Here is a 26399-nt window from a genome sequence, read left to right on the forward strand (position 1 = left end):
TGATTCTGCCGGTTTGGCTGAGGGGGAGGGGGGACGTCTCTTCTGATTGGCTGCCAGGGGTTGTGCTGACGTCAGGGGATAGTACTTTAGCCTGCAGCTGAAGAGTTTCTCTGCTTTTTTTTTTTTTTTTTTTAATTTTTAACCAGGAGCTTTATTGAAAGACTTCATCATTCATACATGTTAACATAAACACAGCTACTCATTTCCATTAGACAAAGTCAATTCTCCGAAGGTCTCTGCTATCACATAACACCTTCTTAATACAAAGCTAGTCCCAGTTACATTTTAACATTTTTTAACAAAATGATCAACACCAATACCTCTGCCAAAACATAGTACCCTAATCCCTCCCCCCCAACTCTTCCTCCCAGGGACCCCCCCCCCCCCCCCCCCCGCTATTATCCCCTGCCATTCCTCATATCAAAAATAACCTAAGAAATACCCATAACTGCCCATACCTGTTTCCATTTAGCCAAAGTGTTCTTCTCTTTAGCCCACAGTCGCTCTCTTTCAGCAATGTACTCAAGAAGAGCCTTCCACTTACTCACTGAAGGACACCCAGGTTGCTTCCATGATCGAGCAATTACCAACCGCCCTGCACTGAAGCAATGTCTAACCAGGATCCGTTTCCCTCCCAGCACCCCGGGAACATGTCTGTTAAACAAAAATATAGCTGGGTCCCAAGGAATAGGGTGGGCCACCCACATCTGCACCTTCCACTGAATCGCCTTCCTGTAGGCCTGCACCTTCCGACATGACCACCAAATATGACCATGAGTGCCTCTTTGGCCACAGTTCCGCCAACAAAGGGAGGAAACCCCCCGAAACATGTGACTCAAACGGGATGGTGTGAGGTACCAACGATATAAAACTTTAGTACTATTCTCTTGAATATTAACTGCTGGGGAGCAATTAACGGTTCCTCTCTCCATTTTCTGCCATTCGGCTTCCTCATAACACACTCCTAATTCCTTCTCCCATCTAGCACGGTAATGACTAACCTCAGGCATTGCATCCCTCAAGTATCCATACAACAACGTTATCAGCCCCCTAGTGCTTTCTTGCCTAACACAAATTTCTTCTAAAAAAGTCACTTCCGCGAATAATTTCTCCTTGATACCAGGAGATTGTAGGAAATGCCATAATTGGTTATAAGCATATTGATCCCTGTGTGGCAAACTATAGGTATCCGCCAAATCAGCAAACCGAACAAATCCCTTACCCTCCACTAATTGCCCCCATAAATCTAATCCCTGTCGCTGCCATCTTGTAAAAGCAGAAGGAACACATCCCGGTGGGAAAGCTGAATGATATGCTATAGGGAACAGTCGAGAATTATAGAAACCTTTTTTACGTTCCAATTTATCCCAGCATATGAATGTATACTGAATAATAGGAGGCAGACTAGATCCCAGATATCGTCTTCCAGGGGCCAGCCAAATCAAATGTCCCAATTTCAATGGGCTTCTAACCAAACTCTGTTCCATCTGCACCCATAACTTATGCAACGGTTCCTGGAACCACTCTACAGCAGCTTTGGTTTGAGCAGCCAAATGATAAAGATCCAATTTAGGAACACCCAGTCCCCCCTTTGTCCTACGTGCCCTATACATAATAGCCCGGGGAAGTCTAGATTTACCTCCCTGCCAAATAAATTTATGTAATCGATTCTGCATCGACTGGATTAATTGTCCCTTAATTGGTATGGGTAGCGCTTGAAAAAGATAGAGCAAGCGAGGTAGAATATTCATTTTAACAGAGGCTATGCGCCCAAACCATGACAGGGACAAGTGCTCCCAATGTTCCAGGTCAATCCTAATTCTATTCAACAATGGAACATAGTTGGCATCACTCAAACAATCAAAGCTCTTCGTAAGGCGGATCCCTAAATAATTCATACTCTCCGTCACCCAAGCTAGGGGATACTCTTGTTTACATCTACCATATTCTTCTTCAGTCAACCCCATTGCCATGGCCTCCGTCTTAGTAACGTTAATTTTAAACCCTGATACCCGCCCATAACGTTCTATCTCCTGAAAGACCTCCGACAATGATTCCATAGGGGAAGAGAGAGTCAGGAGAATATCATCTGCAAAAAGTGCAATTTTGGATTCCAGTTGTCCAACCACAATCCCCCTTATTCTAAGGTTATCTCTAATAGTGACGGCTAAAGGTTCCATTGCAAGGGCAAAAAGGAGAGGCGACAGGGGACACCCCTGCCGGGTACCCCGTTGTAGGTCAAAAAATGGGGAAACCTGTCCATTAATCCTGACACATGCTCTGGGAGATTCATAAAGTGCACGAATCCAACTCTGAAACTTGGATCCAAATCCATATCTCTCCAAGACCTGATAAAGAAACTGCCAATGAACACGATCAAATGCTTTCTCTGCATCAATACTTAGCAAGCAATAGGGTGTCCTTTGTTGTTTCGCTACATACATAATATCAAGGGTACGCCTGATGTTATCCGAGGCCTGCCTGTTCAAAACAAACCCTACTTGATCTGGATGGATGAGGGTTTGTAAAACCACATTAAGCCTAACAGCCAAAACCTTAGCCATTTTTCTCACATCCACATTCAATACAGATATAGGTCGATAGGATGCACATTCGGTCACCTCTTTATTAGGTTTAGGAATAACAGCTATCCAAGCCTGTGCCATAGTTGATGGAAGGGGACCCCCCTCACGTATAAAATTGAATACTTCAGCAAGCACTGGTGCTAATTGAGGTGCAAATGCTTTATAAAATTCGCCAGTATAGCCGTCTATCCCTGGCGACTTTCCAGATTTCAAGGTTTTAATAGCTTGGATCACTTCCTTCACCTCAATCGGAGCCTCCAGTCGAGCCCTATGTTCCAAGGCCATAACTGGTAACTCTAAGGTATCTAAGTATGACCGAATATCATCCATCTGTATCGCTGAATCTCTAGTGTAGAAGTCAGCATAGAACTTACAAAATTGTTCTCTAATAACTTTAGATGTTTTCCTAATCTCACCCCTAGACCCTTTAATTCGAAAGATTGTTCTCTCTGCTCGCAACTTGCGTAATTTAAATGCTAGTTGCCTCCCAATCTTGTTGCGAGTAGTATATCCATGGAGTCGTAACTTATCATTAATAAACTCAAGATCCCTCGTAAGCAAGGTGTCTAATTGTAATCTAGCCATCTGTAGAGATTTATATATCCTATGGGAACCAGTGTGCTTATGCTTAAGTTCCAACTCTCTGATTTGACCCCTCCAATAGTGCTTTTCCTTTTCCCTCTCTCTTTTTAGCCTCCCCGCCACCCTCATAAAATGGCCTCGTGACACTGCTTTAAGGGCATCCCATACCACTGCTATAGAGGGCCCGGAATCTACATTAAAATGCAGATATTCTTTAAGCACCTCTAAATACTCCGACCCAAACCCCTTATGTGTTAACAAGGTATTGTTAAAAGTCCATCTACCCCCAGTAGAGCTCTCCGTGTTCCATTGAATATCCACCCAGCAGGGGGCATGATCAGATACTGTTATGTTACCTATCTTGGTATCCTGAATCACTCCCCCCAGAGTCTTATCCACAAAAAGGTAGTCAATACGAGTATAGATATCATGCACAGAGGAATAGAAAGTGTAATCTCTCTCTGAAGTATGGCAATCCCTCCATGAATCAAACAAACCTAGTTCACCAGTAACCCTATTCAACACTTTTGCAAGAATTTTATCCCCCTTAGATACCAAACCAGATTTATCCACAACAGGGTTCATGGTGGCGTTAAAATCACCTCCTAGGATAAGCTGGCCCCCAGCTAGCAAGTTTATTTGCTTTTGTAGCGACATGAAAAAGGAGGATTGCCCCGAATTGGGAGCATATACACACCCCCAAGTTATCTCCTTATTTTCCACAGATCCTCTGACCAGCACATAGCGGCCCTTCGGGTTTCTCTTCACCTGTTGCACTTGTAATGGGAAGTCTGAATGGAAAAGCAACGCAACTCCTCGCTGTTTCTTATTTGAGGTATCAGATGCAAAAAAACTCTTGGAATAAGAAGCATGTCGAAACAGTTTCTCATGAACCCGCTTCAAATGCGTCTCTTGTAGCATCACAACCTGGGGTTTCAGTCTGAGTATTTCTTGCCATATCAATTGTCTCTTTCTTGGCACATTAAGTCCTTTTACATTAAAGGTTACAATCCTCATTTGAGAAGTCATTTAGTAATGGCAATCACACATCAACATAACGCTCTCTTGTATAGAACAATCATCCCTGGAGAAAACTCTATCCCAACCCCCCCTCCCCTCTACCCATCTAACATTCTTTGCGTAAGGCACAAAGGGATCCATCCCCCCACCCTCCGCATAACCCCCAGAAGTGAACATCTCACCCAACCCCCTAGCACCCAACAGCAAACAACCCCGACCCCTTCCTTAATTCACGCACACATATCCTCCGTGTATCCTCATGCAACACTCACACCGAACTCTATGTTCTGGTAGTTACTAATCTTATCAGTTCCTGCAGTCCCAAAAAAGTCAGGTGTTCAGCCGCGGCTTCTTTGCTTTGTTAAAGACTTGTTGCCACTGACGTACTTTATCCTGGGCTGCAGTCAACTCCATAGGTGACTCACTCTCCTGCACCAAGATTCCCGCCTTCTGTAAGTTATTCTGCGCATGCTCCAGTGTACGCACCTTATGATGTTTTCCAGCAATAGTAAAACACAGGGCGAACGGGAAAGCCCAACGGTATTTCACATTCTGGCGGCCTAGCGCTTCCAATATAGGTTTCATAAGCTTCCGCTGTTGTAATGTAAAGGCCGACAAGTCCTGATACACATGCACCGGAGTGTCATTAAACTGTAAATCCTTGCATTGTCTTGCTAACGTAAAAAGCTGTTCCTTGTCTGTATACTTCAAAAATCTCACCACTATATCTCTAGGTTTATTTGGTGGAGGTGCCCCCAGAGCTCTATGAGCCCGCTCAATTTGGGGCATGGGACTATCCGGCGTTTCTGCCTGCAGCTGCTTACACAGTTCTTGCACAATTATTTTAACATCTTCTTGCTGTTCCCCCGCTTCCGGAACACCTCGAAAACGCAGATTGTTCCGACGTCCCCGATTCTCCATATCATCTACTTTATATTGCAAATCTGTCAGTTGGTTTTCAAATCCCTCGTCTTTCCGACGTAATTGGGACATCGCTTCTCCCTGTTCCTCGACGCGAACTTCGAGGTCGTCAATACGGGCCCCCACCTCCTTTAGTTCTCCTCTCAAGTGGTCAATGCGTTCCACAATGTCCGCTTTCATATGGGCAAGGTCTTTCCGCAAATCTTTCAATATTTTGGTAAAACGCACCTCCTGATCTCCACCACAATCTTCCTCAGAGCGCACCGATTCAGAGTCGGAGGCCTCACCACGTTGCGGGGACACATGGTGCATTCCCGTCTTGGAAACACGCTGGCTGCTCCTAGCTCCCCCTTTAGCCGTTATAGTTTTCAATTTTTGCGACATCGGATAATGCTCCGGCTACTGTACACCACCAGCATGCGAAATAGGAGGAATTCCGGTAAGAAATTTCGCTAATGTTCGCTTTATTAGCGGGGTTAATCGGGAGCTGCGAGCTTAGGCTGCCATCAAGGCGATGACCTCACCGGAAGTCGAAGAGTTTCTCTGCTTTTGCGTTACTTATTTGGTGGTAACAGGAAAGCCTGATAGGTTTCTCTCAGAACGTGCTCTAGGTTCTGACAGGGATCTATGTTGATTTAGAGTATTCTTTTCCTTCCCTCTGGGTTAGCTGCTGTTGTGTGTGTGTGTGTGCTTAGCTCTGTAATCAGGGTCAGCTGCTCGTTTGTTTAGTGGGGGCTGGGCATTGCTCAGCCTCCTGGGCTCTGGGCTGAGTGAGAGCTTTTCCTTTGTTTGTTTGTTTTAAGGATTTCTCTTCCCAGTGTCCCGGCCTGCTGGCTCAGTGAGTTTAACACTTTGTGTACTGTGTGTATTGTATTCCTGCCTCTGCCAGTGTGTTTGTTTGGATGGGCCCCACTCCCTCTCGGGAGGGGAAACATTCTCTCTGATTGTTTGTTGATTTATGGCACTCTCTCTCTGCTGGCTCTACAAGCTTAACCCTTTGTGTTCTGGGTGCCTCTGTCTACAGTGGGGTTGAGGCAAAGGCTTTCTGCCTTCCTTTTGTGTTTGGTTCCTCTTGCTTCTGCCTGAGGCTCCTACCCTGGTGGGGGGGGGGGGGTTGCTGTGTTAGTTTCCCTGTCCTGCGCTAGTCCCCTGCGTGGACGTGGCCCGCTCTGGTCCTTTGTTTCCCCCTCTGCCCTATTGCTGGTGTTCAGTGCGTGTCTGGCCTCTTGGGGCCCTCTGGGTTCTTTCACCCCTCCCTGTGTGTGATTGGGTTCCAGTTCAGCCGTGAGGCTCGCACGAGTGGCTCTGTCTGTGTGGGTTCCGGTTCGGCCGCGAGGCCTGCCTGTATGCCTATTTCCCTAATTCCTGAGGGATTGTGGGGAGGGGTAGCTTAGGGGGTATTGTGTAGCTGGGGTGTGCGGTTGTGGGTCGGTCTCCCCTTGGCCTGGATCGGCGCCCTGCTGGCCTCGGCCAGGGCCCAAGGGCTCACGACCAATCCAACGGATTACAGAGAAAGTCGAACAGGTGGTAGAGCAGCTCCACCAGCGGGATACCGCTTTCAACAAGTTCTCCCGCCGGCAGTCTTCAGCATCTACCTCCTCAGGTAGACGTTTTTATGGGGGAAGGAAGACTGTTCCCTACTCTTCTGGTAAGCATAGGTACAATCCTCCTTCTCGACAGCCTGCGGCCCAGGCTAAGCCCCAGCGCGCTTGCTCTCGTCAGCAGCGTGCGCCTCAGCAAGGCCCCACGGCTCACCAGCAAAAGCAGGGGGCGAGCCTTTGATTGGCTCCAGCAGAGCATAGCCGACATCAACGTATCGGTGCCGGGCGATCTGCCGGTCGGGGGGAGGTTGAAAGTTTTTCACCAAAGGTGGCCTCTCATAACCTCCGACCGTTGGGTTCATCGAATAGTCCAGCAAGGATACACCCTCAATTTTGCCTCGAAACCTCCAAATTGCCCACTGGGAGCTCAATCCTACAGCTTCCAGCACAAGCAGGTACTTGCAGAGGAACTCTCCGCCCTTCTCAGCGCCAATGCGGTCGAGCCCTTGCCATCCGGGCAAGAAGGGCTGGGATTCTATTCCAGGTACTTCCTTGTGGAAAAGAAAACAGGGGGGATGCGTCCCATCCTAGACCTAAGGGCCCTGAACAAATATCTGGTCAAGGAAAAGTTCAGGATGCTTTCCCTGGGCACCCTTCTTCGCATGATTCAGGAATCTGGTCAAGGAAAAGTTCAGGATGCTTTCCCTGGGCACCCTTCTTCCCATGATTCAGGAAAACGACTGGCTATGCTCTCTGGACTTGAAGGACGCCTACACGCACATCCCGGTACTGCCAGCTCACAGGCAGTATCTGCTATTTCAGCTGGGCACACGTCACTTCCAGTACTGTGTGCTACCCTTTGGGCTCACCTCTGCGCCCAGAGTGTTCACGAAGTGCCTGGCTGTAGTAGCAGCAGCGCTTCGCAGGCTGGGAGTACACGTGTTCCCCTATCTCGACGATTGGCTGGTGAAGAACACATCCGAGGCAGGAGCTCTACAGTCCATGCAGATGACTATTCGCCTCCTGGAGCTACTGGGGTTTGTGATAAATTATCCAAAGTCCCATCTTCTCCCAGTACAGAGACTCGAATTCATAGGAGCTCTGCTGGATTCCCGGACGGCTCGTGCCTATCTCCCAGAGACGAGAGCCAACAACTTGTTGTCCCTCGTTTCTCGGGTGCAAGCGTCCCAGCAGATCACAGCTCGGCAGATGTTGAGATTGCTGGGCCACATGGCCTCCACAGTTCATGTGACTCCCATGGCCCGCATTCACATGCGATCTGCTCAATGGACCCTAGCTTCCCAGTGGTTTCAGGCTGCTGGGGATCTAGAAGACGTGATCCACCTGTCCACGAGTTTTCTCAAATCCCTGTATTGGTGGACAATTTGGTCCAATTTGACTCTGGGAAGTCCTTTCCAAATTCCTCAGCCACAAAAAGTGCTGACTACGGATGCGTCTCTCCTGGGGTGGGGAGCTCATGTCGATGGGCTTCACACCCAGGGAAGCTGGTCCTTCCAGGAACGCGATCTGCAGATTAATCTCCTGGAGTTACGAGCGGTCTGGAACGCTCTGAAGGCTTTCAGAGATCAGCTGTCCCACCAAATTATCCAAATTCAGACAGACAACCAGGTTGCCATGTATTACATCAACAAGCAGGGGGGGCACCGGATCTCGCCCCTTGTGTCAGGAAGCCGTCAGCATGTGGCTGTGGGCTCGTCGTCACGGCATGTTGCTCCAAGCCACATATCTGGCAGGCGTAAACAACAGTCTGGCCGACAGGTTGAGCAGGATTATGCAACCTCACGAGTGGTCGCTCAACTCCAGAGTAGTGCGCCAGATCTTCCAGGTGTGGGGCACCCCCTTGGTAGATCTCTTTGCATCTCGAGCCAACCACAAAGTCCCTCAGTTCTGTTCCAGACTTCAGGCCCACGGCAGACTGGCATCGGATGCCTTCCTCCTGGACTGGGGGGAAGGTCTGCTGTATGCTTATCCTCCCATACCTCTGGTAGGGAAGACTTTGTTGAAACTCAAGCAAGACCGAGGCACCATGATTCTGATTGCTCCGTTTTGGCTGCGTCAGATCTGGTTCCCTCTTCTTCTGGAGTTGTCCTCTGAAGAACCGTGAAGATTGGAGTGTTTTCCGACCCTCATCACACAGGACGAAGGGGCGCTTCTGCATCCCAACCTCCAGTCTCTGGCTCTCACGGCCTGGATGTTGAGAGCCTAGACTTTGCCTCTTTGGGTCTGTCAGAGGGTGTCTCCCGTATCTTGCTTGCTTCCAGGAAAGATTCCACTAAGAGGAGTTACTTCTTTTTATGGAGGAGGTTTGCCGTCTGGTGTGACAGCAAGGCCCTAGATCCTCGCTCTTGTCCTACACAGACCCTGCTTGACTACCTTCTGCACTTGTCTGAGTCTGGTCTCAAGACCAACTCTGTAAGGGTTCACCTTAGCGCAATCAGTGCATACCATTACCGTGTGGAAGGTAAGCCGATCTCAGGACAGCCTTTAGTTGTTCGCTTCATGAGAGGTTTGCTTTTGTCAAAGCCCCCCGTCAAACCTCCTACAGTGTCATGGGATCTCAATGTCGTTCTCACCCAGCTGATGAAACCTCCTTTTGAGCCACTGAACTCCTGCCATCTGAAGTACTTGACCTGGAAGGTCATTTTCTTGGTGGCAGTTACTTCAGCTCGTAGAGTCAGTGAGCTTCAGGCCCTGGTAGCCCAGGCCCCTTACACCAAATTTCATCATAATAGAGTAGTCCTCCGCACTCACCCTAAGTTCTTGCCGAAGGTAGTGTCGGAGTTCCATCTGAACCAGTCAATTGTCTTGCCAACATTTTTTCCCCATCCTCATTCCTGCCCTGCTGAACGTCAGCTGCACACATTGGACTGCAAAAGAGCATTGGCCTTCTATCTGGAGCGGACACAGCCCAACAGACAGTCCACCCAATTGTTTGTTTCTTTTGATCCCAACAGGAGGGGAGTGGCTGTGGGGAAACGCACCATATTCAATTGGCTAGCAGATTGCATTTCCTTCACTTACGCCCAGGCTGGGCTGGCTCTTGAGGGTCATGTCACGGCTCACAATGTCAGAGCCATGGCTGTGTCAGTGGCCCACTTGAAGTCAGCCACTATTGAAGAGATCTGCAAAGCTGCGACGTGGTCATCTATCCACACATTCACATCTCATTACTGCCTGCAGCAGGATACCCGACGCGACAGTCGGTTCGGGCAGTCAGTGCTTCAGAATCTGTTCGGGGTTTAGAATCCAGCTCCACCCCCCTAGGCCCATGTTTATTCTGTTCCAGGCTACACTCTCAGTTAGTTGGATAAATTGTTAGGTCAATCTCAGTTACGTCCTCGCCGTTGCGAGGCCCAATTGACTATGTTTGTTGTTTTGAGTGAGCCTGGGGGCTAGGGATACCCCATCAGTGAGAACAAGCAGCCTGCTTGTCCTCGGAGAAAGCGAATGCTACATACCTGTAGAAGGTATTCTCCAAGGACAGCAGGCTGATTGTTATCACAAACCTGCCCGCCTCCCCTTTGGAGTTGTGTCTTCCCTTGTCTTTGTCTTGCTACATATGGGACTGACGAACACGAGCCGGTTTGGGCGGGAAGACGGTCGCGCATGCGCGGTGCGCATGGGCGTGCGAGGACTAGCAAAGGCCTTTGCTAGTGAAGTTTCCGATTGGAGGGGCTGCCGTGGACGTCACCTATCAGTGAGAACAATCAGCCTGCTGTCCTCGGAGAATACCTTCTACAGGTATGTAGCATTCGCTTTGTATGCACTTAAAGCAACTTCTAGGACTGCACAAAATCATACTGCACAGAATTATAGCAAATTCTCACCACTGCCTCAAAGGATAATACCACCTAAGAATAGATGGTTCACAGTAGGCTCAGGCAGGCTTCGTTATGTGACACAGAAGCATCCGCCCTCACAAGTGTTGCCACTACAGAATTCTTTTGCTCCACTACAGCACTGTGATGTTCCTGAAAATAAAATTGAGGCGGAAGAAAAAGAAAAAGCAAGGAAGGTGGAACAAAAAGATAAGGAGGTACCCAAAGAGAAAAGACACCCCCAAATCACTAAAACCGAAACACATACTAGAAAATATGGATGGAAAACAATGACCACAAATGCTCACAGTCTAAGCAATAAAATTCATGACCTTCAAGCCCTGATGTTGGAGGCAGACTTGGACATAGTTGCAGTCACAGAGACATGGCTCAATGGTTCCCATGAATGGGATGCAAACATACCAGGCTATAATCTTTTTAGGAAGGATAGAGAGGGGCGTAAAGGTGGAGGAGTAGCTCTGTATGTGAGAAATGATATCACAGCGACTGAAATGATAGGGAAGTGTGGAAAGGAAGAAGCAATATGGATCACCTTAAAAAGAGAGGATAGAACCTCTGTCCCCGTGGGTGTTGTCTACAGACCCCCGACACAATTGGAGGAACTAGATAAAGATCTAATCGCTGATATTCAAAAGTTGGGGAAGAAAAGAGAGGTGCTGTTGTTGGGAGATTTCAATCTGCCAGATGTAGATTGGAAGGTTCCATCTGCAGAATCGGAAAGAAGTAGAGAGATCGTGGATGCTTTTCAAAGTGTTTTGCTCAGACAAATGGTGACGGAACCCACGAGGGAGGGAGCAACGCTAGATCTGGTACTCACGAATGGTGATAGTGTGTCAAATTTCTGAGTGGGTGCCCACCTGGGCAGCAGTGACCTTCAAACGGTTTGGTTTGATATGACGGCTGAAGAGGAGGGTGGCCACTCAAAACTGAAAGTCCTGGAGTTCAAGCGTGCTGACTTTAGTAAAATGGGGGAATACCTGAGGAAGGAGCTGATGGGCTGGGAGGACGTACAAGAAGTGGAAGGGCAGTGGTCCAGGCTGAAAGAAACTATTAATAGGGCCACAAACCTCTATGTAAGGAGAGTAAATAAAAGCAAGAGAAAAAGGAAACCGATATGGTTCTCCAAGCAAGTGGCTGAGAAAATAAAGGCTAAAGAGTTGGCGTTCCAGAAATACAGAAAAACTCAAAAAGAGGAACACGGAGAGGAATACCGGATGAAACTGAAGGAAGCCAAGAGAGAGATACGTCTGGCGAAAGCGCATGCGGAAGAACAAATGGCTAGAAAGGTAAGGAGGGGTGACAAAAATTTCTTCAGGTATATTAGTGAAAGGTAAATGACTAAAAAGGGAATTGTAAGACTGAAAGATGCTGCGAACTGCTATGTAGAAAATGATGAAGAAAAGGCAAATTTGCTAAATTGATACTTTTGTTTTGTTTTTACAGAGGAAAATCCTGGAGAAGGACCAAGATGGACTGACAAAAGTACATGTGAGAATGGAGTGGATTTAGCACCGTTCACGGAAGAGAGTGTGTATGAACAACTAGGAAACCTAAAGGTGGACAAAGCCATGGGACTGGACGGGATCCATCCCAGGATATTGAGGGAGCTCAGAGAGGTTCTGGCGGGTCCTCTTAAAGATTTGTTTAATAAATCCTTGGAGACGGGAGAGGTTCCGTGCGATTGGAGAACGGCGGAGGTGGTCCCGCTTCACAAAAGTGGAGATAGGGAAGAAGCTGGAAACTACAGGCCGGTAAGCCTCACTTCGGTTATAGGAAAAGTAATGGAAGCGATGCTGAAGGACAGGATAGTGAATTTCCTGGAAGCCAATAACTTGCAGGATCCGAAACAACATGGTTTTACCAAAGGGAAATCATGTCAAACGAATCTCATTGAATTCTTTGACTGGGTGACTGGAGAATTGAATCAAGGACGTGCTATGGACGTAATCTACTTAGATTTCAGCAAAGCTTTTGACCCGGTTCCCCACAGGAGGCTCTTGAAAAAACTGGACAGGCTGAAGATAGGACCTGAAGTGGTGAACTGGATTAGGAACTGGTTGACGGACAGACGCCAGAGGGTGGTGGTGAATGGAATTCGCTCAGAGGAGCGAAAGGTAAGTAGTGGAGTGCCTCAAGGATCGGTGCTGGGGCCGATTCTGTTCAATATATTTGTGAGTGACATTGCCGAAGGGTTAGAAGGTAAAGTTTGCCTATTTGCGGATGATACTAAGATCTGTAACAGAGTGGACACCCCGGAGGGAGTGGAAAACATGAAAAAGGATCTGCGGAAACTAGAAGAATGGTCTAAGGTTTGGCAATTAAAATTCAATGTGAAGAAATGCAAAGTGATGCACTTAGGGAGTAGAAATCCACGGGAGAAGTATGTGTTAGGCGGGGAGAGTCTGATAGTTACGGATGGGGAGAGGGATCTTGGGGTGATAGTATCTGAGGATCTGAAGGCGACGAAACAGTGTGACAAGGCGGTGGCCGTAGCCAGAAGGTTGCTAGGCTGTATAGAAAGGGGAGTGATCAGCAGAAGAAAAGAGGTTCTAATGCCCCTGTATAAGTCGTCGGTGAGGCCCCACCTGGAGTATTGTGTTCAGTTCTGGAGGCCGTACCTTGCTAAGGATGTAAAAAAAATGGAAGCGGTGCAAAGAAAAGCTACGAGAATGGTATGGGATTTGCGTTACAAGACGTATGAGGAGAGACTTGCGGACCTAAACATGTATACCGTGGAGGAAAGGAGAAACAGGGGTGATATGATACAGACGTTCAAATATTTGAAAGGTATTAATCCGCAAACGAACCTTTTCTGGACATGGGAAGGCGGTAGAACGAGAGGACATGATATGAGAGTGAAAGGGGGCAGACTCAAGAAAAATGTCAGGAAGTACTTTTTCATGGAGATAGTGGTAGATACTTGGAATGCCCTCCCGCAGGAGGTGGTGGATTTGAAAACAGTAGTGTAATTCAAGCATGCGTGGGATAAACATAAAGGAATCCTGTGTAGAAGGAATGGATCCTCAGAAGCTTAACCGAGATTGGGAGGCGGGGCTGGTTTTGGATGATGGGGCTAGTGCTGGGCAAGACTTCTACGGTCTGTGTCTTCAGAAGCTTAGCCGAGATTAGGAGGCGGGGCTGGTGTTTTGATGGTGGGGCTAGTGTTGGGCAAGACTTCTACAGTCTGGGTCCTGAAAATGGCAGATACAAATCAAGGTAAGGCATACACAAGAAGTAGCACATTTGAGTTTATCTTGTTGGGCAGACTAGATGGACCGTGCAGGTCTTTTTCTGCCATCATCTACTATGTTACTATGTAACACAAAACAGCAAAAATGATAGTCTTAGGAGATTTCAATATGGCCTCAGATCCTGAACTGGATACATCGAGCCCCACCTCCCCACACTACCAAGGACGAAGGTTTAAAGATTTCTGTGCCTTCCGGAGAATGTTACGGTTGGTTGATGCCTGGAGAATCTTACACCCCGGGGATTGGGAATATACCCATAGATAACAGGCGCATGGCACCCTGGCCTGTTTAGACTATATATTGGTAGAGTCCACCATGTTCCCCTGGGTACAGTCTGCGGAGGTGGGTCCCGAGAAGATCTCAGACCACGCTCTTGTGTGGCTGGATATAACCATACCTGCTGACAGAGAGGGGGGAAGGGGATGGAGGTTCACAGCCTATTTACAAGGAGATGTGCATTTTCAGACTTACCTACATGAAAGTGGGATTCATATGCCAACTACAATGGGGTGCACGCAGAAACACAACCGGTGCTGTTTTGGAACGCGTCCAAAGCAGTGCTTAGGGGAGATATTATTGCGTACTGTAGTCTTTGGCGCAAGCGTCAGGTAGCTAGTATTATACACCTAGAGAAGCAATTTCAGAAGGCAAGACGCACACACATACGGAGACCCACTTCAGAGACCTTAGAGGCCTTGAAAGTGGTCCAAGTGGCGCTGAATACCCGGCTACATGAGTGGGAGACTCGGTCCTCACTATATTACAAATATAAATTGAGTAGATTTGGGAATAAAGCAGGCCCTCTGTTGGTGAGAGTGATTAAGAATTGTGGGGGTCCTGGGCCATTGCAGTTTTGAAAAATCAAGCAGGGTCACTTGTTAATTCTAGGGAAGAGATTGGACAAATATTTGAAAGATACTATTTTAAATTATATGCCGCTGGGCCAGCAGGAGAAGTACAAACAATGAAAGATTATTTACAGAAAGCTGGTCTAGATGGGCTCAAGGTAGAAGAGAGAGAGGGATTGAATGCTCCCCTGACCCTGGAGGAGTTGAAAGGGGCGATTAAAGGACTAAAGTGGAGTGGAGGAGTGGCCCAGTGGTTAGGGTGGTGGACTTTGGTCCTGGGGAACTGAGGAACTGAGTTTGATTCCCATCTCAGGCACAGGCAGCTCCTTGTGACTCTGGGCAAGTCACTTAACCCTCCATTGCCCCATGTAAGCCGCATTGAGCCTGCCATGAGTGGGAAAGTGCGGGGTACAAATGTAACAAAATAAATAAATAAATAAAGCTCAGTTCGGCCCCGGGACCCGATGGATTTACAGGGGAGTATTATAAATTGCTGTCCCCGGAGGCATTAGCTTCACTGTTGGAATATTATGAGGGAGTAATAGAAGAAGGCCAATTCCCGCAATACGCTAATTTGGCATTAATAACGCAAATCCCTAAACCTGGCAGGTCACCAGACAGGGCAGATGCCTGTAGGCCAATTTCACTCCTTAATGTAGATACAAAGTTGTTGGCCAAGGTGATGGCAGAGAGATTGGCAGGCTGCTTGCCCCGATTGATAGGCAAAGAGCAAGTGGGATTTGTGAGATGCCGGCAAGCCACCCAGAATGTTCATAGATTACTTTTGGCAATGGCAGCTTGCATAGAGAAATCTGAACCGGCCTGGGTACATAGCTTAGACGCCGAAAAGGCATTTGATCAGGTACAGTGGGACTACCTGTTTCAGACCCTAGAACATACGGGCTTTGATGGATGGTTCTTGAACACAATCAAAGTTCTCTACTGCCATCCAACGGCGAGTGTGTTAGTAAATGGCCTGCGAGGTCGGGAATTTGAAATTGAGAGGGGCACTAGGCAGGGATGTCCCCTCTCTCCATTGCTGTTTGTCTTGGCATTGGAGCCCCTGCTGCGCACATTGAAAGCAGCTAAAAGTATTGAAGGGGTCCCGATGGGAGGGCAGACAATAAAAGTGCTGGCATATGCTGATGATCTGTTGCTGAGGGTGACCAACCCAATAAGATTCACAGAGGCTCTGTTGAAACAAATTAGGCAATACGGGTGCATGTCCGGATTTAAGTTAAACCTATCAAAATTGGCTGCGCTATTTGTAGGGCCCACTGGGGGGGGGGGGGGGGGGGGGAATAGGGGAGGGCAGATACCTTTCCAGATAGCCCCGGGCAAAATTAAATATTTAGGAGTCATGGTTCCGGCTGAGATGAGGGAGTTGTACGATCTTAACATACAGAGATTGTTAACGGATACAAAAAACAGTCTACAAGCATGGATGGCGTTGCCCCTCTCTCTGTTGGGCTGAATAACCTTATTTAACATGATCATTGCCCCCAAGTGGTTATACGTCCTGCAGACTCTACCGTTATACCTGAACAAGAAAGATGAGAAGGAGCTGGACAGAGTAGTACAAAAATACCTTTGGCGTGGTAAAAGAGCTCGTTTACCTATGAAGGTACTATGCACGCTGGTGGAATATGGTGGCCTCGGACTGCTGAGTGTGCGGTATTTTAATGTGGCCAGTGGGATGAGGAATGTGAATGATTGGTTCCGAGGTACAAGTGATTTTTCAGATACCACTGTAGAATTAGACCTTACCTCGGGGACCCACTTAAGCAATTATTTGCATTCGACTGGAGCGCCCATTCCACAGGCTTTACAACAGTCCCTGATCATGGGAACAGCAGTGGCGACCTGGAAATGGGTCTGCAGGATGCATCATTTCTCGGCAAAGATTACCCCGTACCTACCCATCTGTGATAACGCGGCCTTTGAACCAGGCCGTATGTATGGGACGTTTAGGAGATGGAAAAAACGAGGCTTAGAATATCTGCTGCATGTGCTGACCCGGGAGGGACGCATGAAAACATTTGTGGACTTGCAGAAAGAGTTTGGCCTTCTGGATGGAGAGCGGTTTTATTATGAACAGTTGAAACATTATGTAGCGTCACTACCCTGGGAACACCTTGCGGAGGACGCACAGGAGGAACTTGCGTTGGCTTTCTCTTTAGGGGCTCAGCAGAAAGTGCCACTCTCCCATCATCACAGGCACATAAAGGATACCGTGCCAGAGCCGGATTACAAGACCTTATCTCAGTAGTGGACAGCAGACCTTAGAGCTGACATTGCACCGGCACTGGTGCAATCTCATGCACTTTCGCTCAGGCGAGTGACTTACCAGTCCACACATTGGGAATTACAGTATAAATTTGTTTTTCGAACGCACATACCCCCAGGAGAGCGTTCTATATGGGTCTGTCGCCCTGGGGGGAATGCCCGAAGTGTGGAGCAGAGGGTGCCACCTTAGGGCACATGTTTTGGACATGCACGAAAATAGGAGTCTGGAGGGTAATCATAGACTACGTCAATGCAATATGGCGCCAGCGCTGGAGTTATAGCCCGGCTCTACTGTTTGGCCATCCTCAGATGCGGCGGCCTTTGGCGAAAGGCTTTACAGCTTTCGTCTCACAAGCAGTGATAGTTGGCAAGCAAATTATTCTAGCGGAGTGGCTGTCGCCTAACGCCCCCACCCTCCAGCAGTGGCGGGCGCGAATGTTGTTAATGATGCGGATAGAGTGGGGATTGTTGACTTTGAAACTCAGTTGGGGGGAAAAATTCCAGCAACAGTGGGCACCTTTTTGGTATACACTGACTCCATCAGCACTAAGTCATCTATTGAACTTATAAGTATTGGGATGTTATAAAAAGGGGGGGGGGGGAAGAAGAGGGAAGGGGGGGTAGGGGAATGTAAAGGGGGGGGGGTTGGGGGGAGGGGGGTCAAAAATTGAAAAAATGTACTTGTCACTAGAAATGCCTTGTTTACTGTTACTTTGTTTGAATAAAAATGATTTTTAAACATAAAACTCTGGACAGTCATCTGATCCTGGAGTTTTTGCAATCTTCAGCTTTTGAAGGCTTCTCTGAATTTCGAAAATCCCAAAACTCAATTTTGCAATAGGATAAAGTTAATGGATAAGAGCAGTTCCAACACATCGCAATTCACTATCACAAAAGAGAGCACCGTTCATCAGGACAGAGGCAATAAGTTCCATAGCACTGGGGGCTGCATAATAACATGCACATTGGCTTTTGTAGATTCTAGACATGATGAATATTGGAAGTGTGTGGGTAACTCCACTCTGCACCGTCCGAGTACTAACCAGATAGTGCCATGGTGGCCACCTCAGATTTTCCGTGACACTATCCCATTACAAGCTACTGAAGATGCAGGGATCACCTGGACAGTGGGAGATAGCCCTATGAGAATTGATGCAGCTTGTTTCTGTACCTACCACACAAGTTAGGTGGCCTGTTTAAAATTACACTCATAATTGTTAGAAACAAGATACAAAGGGATTTATTTACTAACAGTAAACAAACATACTGTGCCGTAGGGCCCATAGAAATAACAAATGCTAACCATTAGTAAATGATAGCCAAGTGAATATTATATTATTATAGTGTAAGGGTATCCGTAGATCCTACTGTATTTCTTATGGAAGCTTATAGGACCACCCATTGCCTCAGGTACAAACTTAGATTGTGAGCCCTCCTGGGACAGAGAAATATCCAGAGTACCTGAATGTAACTCACCTTGAGCTACTCCTGAAAAAGGTGTGAGCAAAATCTAAATAAATAAAACTCCAAAACATAAGACTTATATATGGTTCCAGTGGGTCTACACTGCCTGGTAGTAACAGAGGTTCTCCGAGGACAAGCAGGCTGCTTGTTCTCACGACTGGGTGACGTCCGCGGCAGCCCCCACCAACCGGAACAAAACTTCTCGGGCGGTCCCGCACGCAGGGCACGTCCACCGCACATGCGCGGCTGTCTTCCCGCCCGTGCGTGACCGTTCCCGCTCAGTCTTTTCTTTTCCGCGCCTGGAGAGAGACGTGTTCGCCTCTCTCTTTCTCAGCCCCAGAAACCGGATCGCGTTGTTCGCGAATCTTCGTTTATTTTTTCATTTAATTTTGTTTTTTCTCAAAAAAAAAAACAAAAACGCGCTGTACTTGTTTTCCCTCGTCTTTTAGCGGGGGCGTCGCGTTGCGGCCTTGTGGCCGCGCGGTCGATTTCTTTTCGAGGTGTGATTTTACCGCCACCATCGACGACTTTGATTTCGCCGACGCGATTTTTCCGTCGATGTCCTCGAAGGTCCCGAGTGGATTTTAAAAGTGTGGTCGGTGCGGCCGGCCTATCTCGCAGACCGACACTCACGCTTGGTGCCTCCAGTGCCTCGGGCCGGAGCACGATACCAAGTCGTGTACTTTGTGTCTTGGTCTCCGGAAACGGACTCAAGTAGCGAGGCAAGTTCTTCGGGACCGTCTTTTTGGAACTTGCGCCGGCCCCTCGACGTCGACCTCGACGGCATCGGTATCGACGGCCGGTTCTTCGGTACCGGTATCGATGTCCGCGAAATTGGCACCGATGGCATCGACCCCAGGAGCACAGGTCCCGCCGGTCCTCCGGTGACGGCAGGGGTGAGAGACCGCGTGGGCAATCGGCCCCGGTCACTCCCTCTACCCAGGGCCCTCGGGACCGAACCCTGTCGGACCCGGTCCCTCGAGGCCGAGGGGGATCAACCTCCTCCTCCTCCATTCCACCTAGCGCCGATGACGGGCATCGCAAGAAAACAAAGAAGCACCGTCATCGGTCGCCATCGATGCATCCGGCCCCCGGCGCCGGAGAGGAGTCGATGCCGAGAAAGCGTCAGCATCGAGAGGAGAGGTCCCCCTCTGTAGTAGAGGTACCGCCGCGTCAGGGTCCCAGCACTTTGGTGCAGTCTCCTGGACCCGAGCAGCTTCCTGCACCGACGCCTCTACCGGCCCCCCCGTCTTTGCCGGCAGCGGGCCTGGACGAGTGCCTCCGAGCTATCCTTCCGGGGATCCTGGAAGGGCTGATGCGCCAGACTGTGCCGGCGCCGGGGGTGCTTGCGCCCTCGGCGCCGTTGACTGTGGTGCTGGCGAGCTCTAGCCCGGTGCCGAGGCCTTTGACGCCGGTTGCGGCGCCGGTCTCGACCGCCACGCAGGTGGAGTTCCCGTCGATGGAGGGAGCTTCATCCCCACCGGCGCGGGAGTCCACCGCTCGACGACACCGAGGCCTCGGTGCCTCGACGTCGAGCCGGGCCCGGTTGAGGACTCAGCTGCACGAGCTTATGTCCGACACCGAGGAAGAGGCCTCGTGGGGGGAGGAGAAGGACCCCAGATATTTCTCCTCAGAGGAGTCTGTGGGCCTTCCCTCCGACCCCACGCCTTCACCAGAGAGAAAGCTCTCGCCTCCTGAGAGCCTCTCCTTTGCCTCCTTTGTCAGGGACATGTCTATATGCATTCCCTTCCCCGTGGTCTCTGTGGATGAGCCGAGGGCTGAGATGCTCGAGGTCCTCGATTATCCATCACCACCTAGAGAGTCCTCCACGGTACCGTTGCACAATGTCCTCAAAGAGACACTGCTTCGGAACTGGGTGAGACCTTTATCTAATCCCACCATCCCCAAGAAAGCAGAGTCCCAATACAGAATCCATTCGGACCCAGAGTTAATGCGGCCCCAATTGCCTCATGACTCGGCGGTCGTGGACTCTGCTCTCAAGAGGGCACGGAGTTCGAGGGATACCGCCTCGGCGCCCCCGGGGCGGGAATCTCGCACTCTGGACTCGTTTGGGAGGAAGGCCTACCAATCTTCCATGCTCGTGACCCGCATCCAGTCTTACCAGCTCTACACGAGCATCCACATGCGGAATAATGTGAAGCAACTGGCGGACCTGGTTGACAAGCTCCCGCCGGAGCAGTCCAGGCCTTTTCAGGAGGTGGTCAGGCAGCTGAAGGCGTGCAGAAAGTTCCTGTCCAGGGGTATATATGACACCTGTGACGTGGCATCTCGTGCTGCGGCCCAAGGTATAGTGATGCGCAGGCTCTCATGGCTGCGTGCCTCTGACCTGGACAACCGCACCCAGCAGAGACTGGCCGACGTCCCTTGCCGGGGGGATAATATTTTTGGTGAGAAGGTCGAGCAGCTGGTGGACCAACTGCATCAGCGGGAAACCGCCCTCGACAAGCTCTCCCACCGGGCGCCTTCAGCATCCACCTCAGCAGGTGGATGTTTTTCCCGGGCCCGGCAGGCTGCGCCCTATGCTTTTCCCAAGCGTAGGTACACCCAGCCGGCCCGAAGGCCTCGTCAGGCACAGGGACAGTCCCAGCGCGCTCGTTCTCGTCAACAGCGTGCGCCTAAGCAGCCCCCTGCGCCTCCACAGCAAAAGCCGGGGACGGGCTTTTGACTGGATCCATGGGAACATAGCCGCCCTCAAAGTGTCCGTACCGAACGATCTGCCGGTCGGAGGGAGGTTGAAATTTTTTCACCAAAGGTGGCCTCTCATAACCTCCGACCAGTGGGTTCTCCAAATAGTGCGGTGTGGATACGCCCTGAATTTGGCCTCCCTGCCACCAAATTGTCCTCCGGGAGCTCAATCCTTCAGCTCCCATCACAAGCAGGTACTTGCAGAGGAACTCTCCGCCCTTCTCAGCGCCATTGCGGTGGAGCCCATACCACCCGGGCAGGAAGGGCAGGGATTCTATTCCAGGTACTTCCTTGTGGAAAAGAAAACAGGGGGGATGCGTCCCATCCTAGACCTGAGAGGCCTGAACAAATTCCTGGTCAAAGAAAAGTTCAGGATGCTTTCCTTGGGCACCCTTCTGCCAATGATTCAGAAAAACGATTGGCTATGTTCCCTGGATTTAAAGGACGCATACACTCACATCCCGATACTGCCAGCTCACAGACAGTATCTCAGATTCCGCCTGGGCGCACGGCACTTTCAGTATTGTGTGCTGCCCTTTGGGCTCGCCTCTGCCCCACGGGTGTTTACAAAGTGCCTCGTGGTGGTAGCGGCGTATCTACGCAAGCTGGGAGTGCACGTGTTCCCATATCTTGACGATTGGCTGGTCAAGAACACCTCGGAGGCAGGAGCCCTCCGGTCCATGCAGTGCACTATTCAACTCCTGGAGCTGCTGGGGTTTGTGATAAATTACCCAAAGTCCCATCTCCAGCCAGCCCAGTCTCTGGAATTCATAGGAGCTCTGCTGAATACCCAGACAGCTCAGGCCTACCTTCCCGAAGCGAGGGCCAACAACCTCCTGTCCCTGGCTTCACAGACCAGAGCGTCTCAGCAGATCACAGCTCGGCAGATGTTGAGACTTCTGGGTCATATGGCCTCCACAGTTCATGTGACTCCCATGGCTCGTCTTCACATGAGATCTGCTCAATGGACCCTAGCTTCCCAGTGGTTTCAAGCCACCGGGAATCTAGAAGATGTCATCCGCCTCTCCACCAGTTGCTGCACTTCACTGCTCTGGTGGACCATTCGGACCAATTTGACCCTGGGACGTCCATTCCAAATTCCACAGCCCATGAAAGTGCTGACGACGGATGCATCTCGCCTGGGGTGGGGAGCTCATGTCGATGGGCTTCACACCCAGGGACTGTGGTCCCTCCAGGAAAAGGATCTGCAGATCAACCTCCTGGAGCTCCGAGCGATCTGGAACGCACTGAAGGCTTTCAGAGATTGGCTGTCCTGTCAAATTATCCAAATTCGGACAGACAATCAGGTTGCAATGTATTACATCAACAAGCAGGGGGGCACCGGATCTCTCCCCCTGTGTCAGGAAGCCGTCTGGATGTGGCGTTGGGCTTGCCAGTTCGGCATGCTCCTCCAAGCCACATACCTGGCAGGCGTAAACAACAGTCTGGCCGACAGACTGAGCAGAGTCATGCAACCGCACGAGTGGTCGCTCCATTCCAGAGTGGTACGCAAGATCTTCCGAGAGTGGGGCACCCCCTCGGTGGACCTTTTCGCCTCTCAGACCAACCACAAGCTGCCTCTGTTCTGTTCCAGACTTCGGACACACGGCAGGCTAGCGTCGGATGCCTTTCTCCTCCATTGGGGGACCGGCCTCCTGTATGCTTATCCTCCCATACCTTTGGTGGGGAAGACCTTACTGAAGCTCAAGCAAGACCGCGGCACCATGATTCTGATAGCGCCCTTTTGGCCCTGTCAGATCTGGTTCCCTCTTCTTCTGGAGTTGTCCTCCGAAGAACCGTGGAGATTGGAGTGTTTTTCGACTCTCATTTCGCAGAACGACGGGGCGTTGCTGCACCCCAACCTTCAGTCTCTGGCTCTCACGGCCTGGATGTTGAGGGTGTAGACTTCGCTGCGTTGGGTCTGTCTGAGGGTGTCTCCCGTGTCTTGCTTGCCTCTAGGAAGGATTCCACTAAAAGGAGTTACTTTTTCAAGTGGAGGAGGTTTGTCGTTTGTTGTGAGAGCAAGGCCCTAGAACCTCGTTCTTGCCCTGCACAGAACCTGCTTGAATACCTTCTGCACTTATCAGAGTCTGGCCTCAAGACCAACTCAGTAAGGAATCACCTTAGTGCAATTAGTGCTTACCATTATCGTGTGGAAGGTAAAGCCATCTCTGGAGAGCCTTTAGTCGTTCGCTTCATGAGAGGCCTGCTTTTGTCAAAGCCCCCTATCAAGCCTCCTACAGTGTCATGGGATCTCAACGTCGTCCTCATCCAGCTGATGAAACCTCCTTTTGAGCCACTGAATACCTGCCATCTGAAGTACTTGACCTGGAAGGTCATTTTCTTGGTGGCAGTTACTTCAGCTCGTAGGGTCAGTGAGCTTCAAGCCCTGGTAGCTCATGCTCCGTATACCAAATTTCATCACAACAGAGTAGTGCTCCGCACTCACCCAAAGTTCCTGCCGAAGGTGGTGTCGGAGTTCCATCTTAACCAGTCAATTGTCTTGCCAACATTCTTTCCCAGACCGCATACCCGCCCTGCTGAACGTCAGTTGCACACATTGGACTGCAAAAGAGCATTGGCCTTCTACTTGGAGCGGACACAGCCCCACAGACAGTCCGCCCAATTGTTTGTTTCTTTCGACCCTAACAGGATAGGGGTCGCTGTCGGGAAACGCACCATCTCCAATTGGCTAGCAGATTGCATTTCCTTCACTTATGCCCAGGCTGGGCTGGCTCTTGAGGATCATGTCACGGCTCATAGTGTCAGAGCCATGGCAGCGTCGGTGGCTCACTTGAAGTCAGCCACTATTGAAGAGATTTGCAAGGCTGCGACGTGGTCATCTGTCCACACATTCACATCACATTACTGCCTCCAGCAGGATACCCGACGCGACAGTCGGTTCGGGCAGTCGGTGCTGCAGAATCTGTTTGGGGTGTAAATCCAACTCCACCCTCCAGGACCCGAATTATTCTGGTCAGGCTGCACTCTCAGTTAGTTGTTCTTCGTAGGTCAATTTTCTGTTGTTCCCTCGCCGTTGCGAGGTTAAATTGACCTGGGTTCTTGTTTTGAGTGAGCCTGAGAGCTACGGATACCCCAGTCGTGAGAACAAGCAGCCTGCTTGTCCTCGGAGAAAGTGAATGATACATACCTGTAGCAGGTGTTCTCCGAGGACAGCAGGCTGATTGTTCTCACCTTCCCTCCCTCCTCTCCTTTGGAGTTGCGTTTCATCATTTTTGCTTGTCATTCAACTGAGCGGGAACGGTCACGCACGGGCGGGAAGACGGCCGCGTATGCGCGGTGGGCGTGCCCTGCGTGCGGGACCGCCCGCGAAGTTTTGTTCCGGTTGGTGGGGGCTGCCGCGGACGTCACCCAGTCGTGAGAACAATCAGCCTGCTGTCCTCGGAGAACACCTGCTACAGGTATGTATCATTCACTCATTCTTGACTATATTTGCTTCTGTTTTAGATATTCTGTTGTATTTTTGTATTGATATATTGTAAACTGCTTACAAGTGTAACTCCAAAATCTTGTAGAGCATTAACATACTGTGCTGCAAATGTGTGGAAGCCCATTTAATTCCTATGGGCTTCTTCATTTGCTTGCGCGGCTTTGTAAAAGAATCCCTTAATGAGTGAAACGAGCAAAGATTAATGTCAAATAGAGTAATGAATCAAGGTTTAAATAAGCATTAACATTTTTATACTATGTTTTATTATAGACTACAAGAATTGGAACAGGCTAGACAGGAAGCTGAAGAAAAAAATGAAAAGGTGAAGTGTGAATTTGGTGGGAAGATTAAGAGTTCAGAGCAACAACTTGAAGAATTAGGCAGGCAACGGTAGGAGACTTGTTAATTTGTACCAGCAAGAAATATAATCAGAGTAAAGAGAAGAATACAACTATTTAGAAATATTAGTAGAAATATTAATGTTTGGAGAAATTTCTTTTGGACAGGCAGAGATTGCAAAATGTTATTTTCCCCATGTGTGTGTGTGTCAGCAGTGGTTGAACCTTCATAAAGGATTTATGAGCTAGTTTGTGGAACAGTTGTTTTCCATGAAATCCGTCGATTTTGATGTTTTTGACTTCCAGTTTCTGTCTTTCCTTTTGATGTAGTCTTGTGAATTGTCCTGAATTAATCTGTAGTAGGGTTTTTGTTTACTGTTTTTATGATGTATTCCATTTCCTTTTAATTTTTTTTTCTGGAGTGTAAATTTCAATATTCTAATTTTTAAAAATGCACGTATTTTCCTATGAAGAAACTTAGGGATCTTTTACTAAAGACTAATGCATGTTATCTGCCATAAGACCCATTTTATTCCTATGGGGGCCCTGCTGCAAATAATGAGGGGCATTTTCGATATGACATCTAAATCTGATTTTGGACATTTTTCACAAAATGTCCCAAAATACAGTAGCGAACGTGCCCATTTTCAAACCAGAAAAAAACTTTTTTGTTTTGAAAATGTCCATTTGATAGATGTTTTTGTGCTCAGTGTCTCTATCTTTTAGGACCATTTTCAGAAAAAAGAAAACTATCCATGGGAAAAGTGCACAAAAACAAGCCGTTGGGATATGTGGGGTGTCAGAATTCTTAGCAGACTAGCCACACAGATGTCCCAGCAGAGCAGTAGGGCACCCTAGGGGACACTGCAGTGGACTTCATATAAAAGGTCTCGGGTACACATCTCACCATTACCCCATTATATGGTGAGCCCTCCAAAAAACTACTGTACCCAACTGTACACCCCTCCAAAAACCTACTGTACACCACTACCTATATGTAGGTACAGTAGGTTTTTGGTGGGGATGTACAGTGGGATATGGGCCTGGGTCCCCTTCTCCACAGTGCATTGCACTGACCACGAGGCTACTCCAGGGGACCTGCTTGCTGCTCTAAAAGGATTGGCCATAACATCTGAAGCTGTCATAGAGGCTGGTATATCGCATCTTTGGTGGATAGAAAGGGGTCAGTGACCACTGAGGGAGAATCCTGCTCAGAAGGAAGGGATCCCCAGAAGCTTAGCCGGTGGTGGGAGGCAGGGCTGGTGGTTGGGAGGTGGGGATAGTGCTGGGCAGACTTATATGGTCTGTGCCAGAGCCGGTGGTGGGAGGCGGGGCGGGTGGTTGGGGGGCGGGAATAGTGCTGGGCAGACTTATATGGTCTGTGCCCTGAAAAAGACAGGTACAAATCAAGGTAAGGTATGCACAAAAAATGGCACATATGAGTTTATCTTGTTGGGCAGACTGGATGGACCATTAAGGTCTTTTTCTGCCGTCATCTACTATGTTATGTTACTATACCTTAATCATTCCAGTGGTCATCTCATCA

At 49.2% G+C, this 26399-nt stretch overlaps 1 protein-coding gene across 6 annotated transcripts in view; it reads left to right on the plus strand.

The window, feature by feature from the left end:
* The window catches only part of RUFY1 (RUN and FYVE domain containing 1), a 744748-nt gene that overhangs the window by 530836 nt on the left and 187513 nt on the right, over positions 1 to 26399 (plus strand). For 5 of the 6 annotated variants that reach the window (XM_030213172.1, XM_030213171.1, XM_030213174.1 and 2 more), the window contains one exon: positions 24786 to 24905. The exons of the other annotated variant lie outside the window; for it this stretch is intronic. In XM_030213172.1, coding sequence (XP_030069032.1) covers positions 24786 to 24905 — 120 coding nt within the window. The remainder of the gene's footprint in view (positions 1 to 24785; positions 24906 to 26399) is intronic. 6 annotated transcript variants of the gene reach the window in all.

The sequence above is a fragment of the Microcaecilia unicolor genome, chromosome 8 (assembly GCF_901765095.1).
Source record: "Microcaecilia unicolor chromosome 8, aMicUni1.1, whole genome shotgun sequence".
NCBI classification, from domain to species: Eukaryota; Metazoa; Chordata; class Amphibia; order Gymnophiona; family Siphonopidae; genus Microcaecilia; species Microcaecilia unicolor.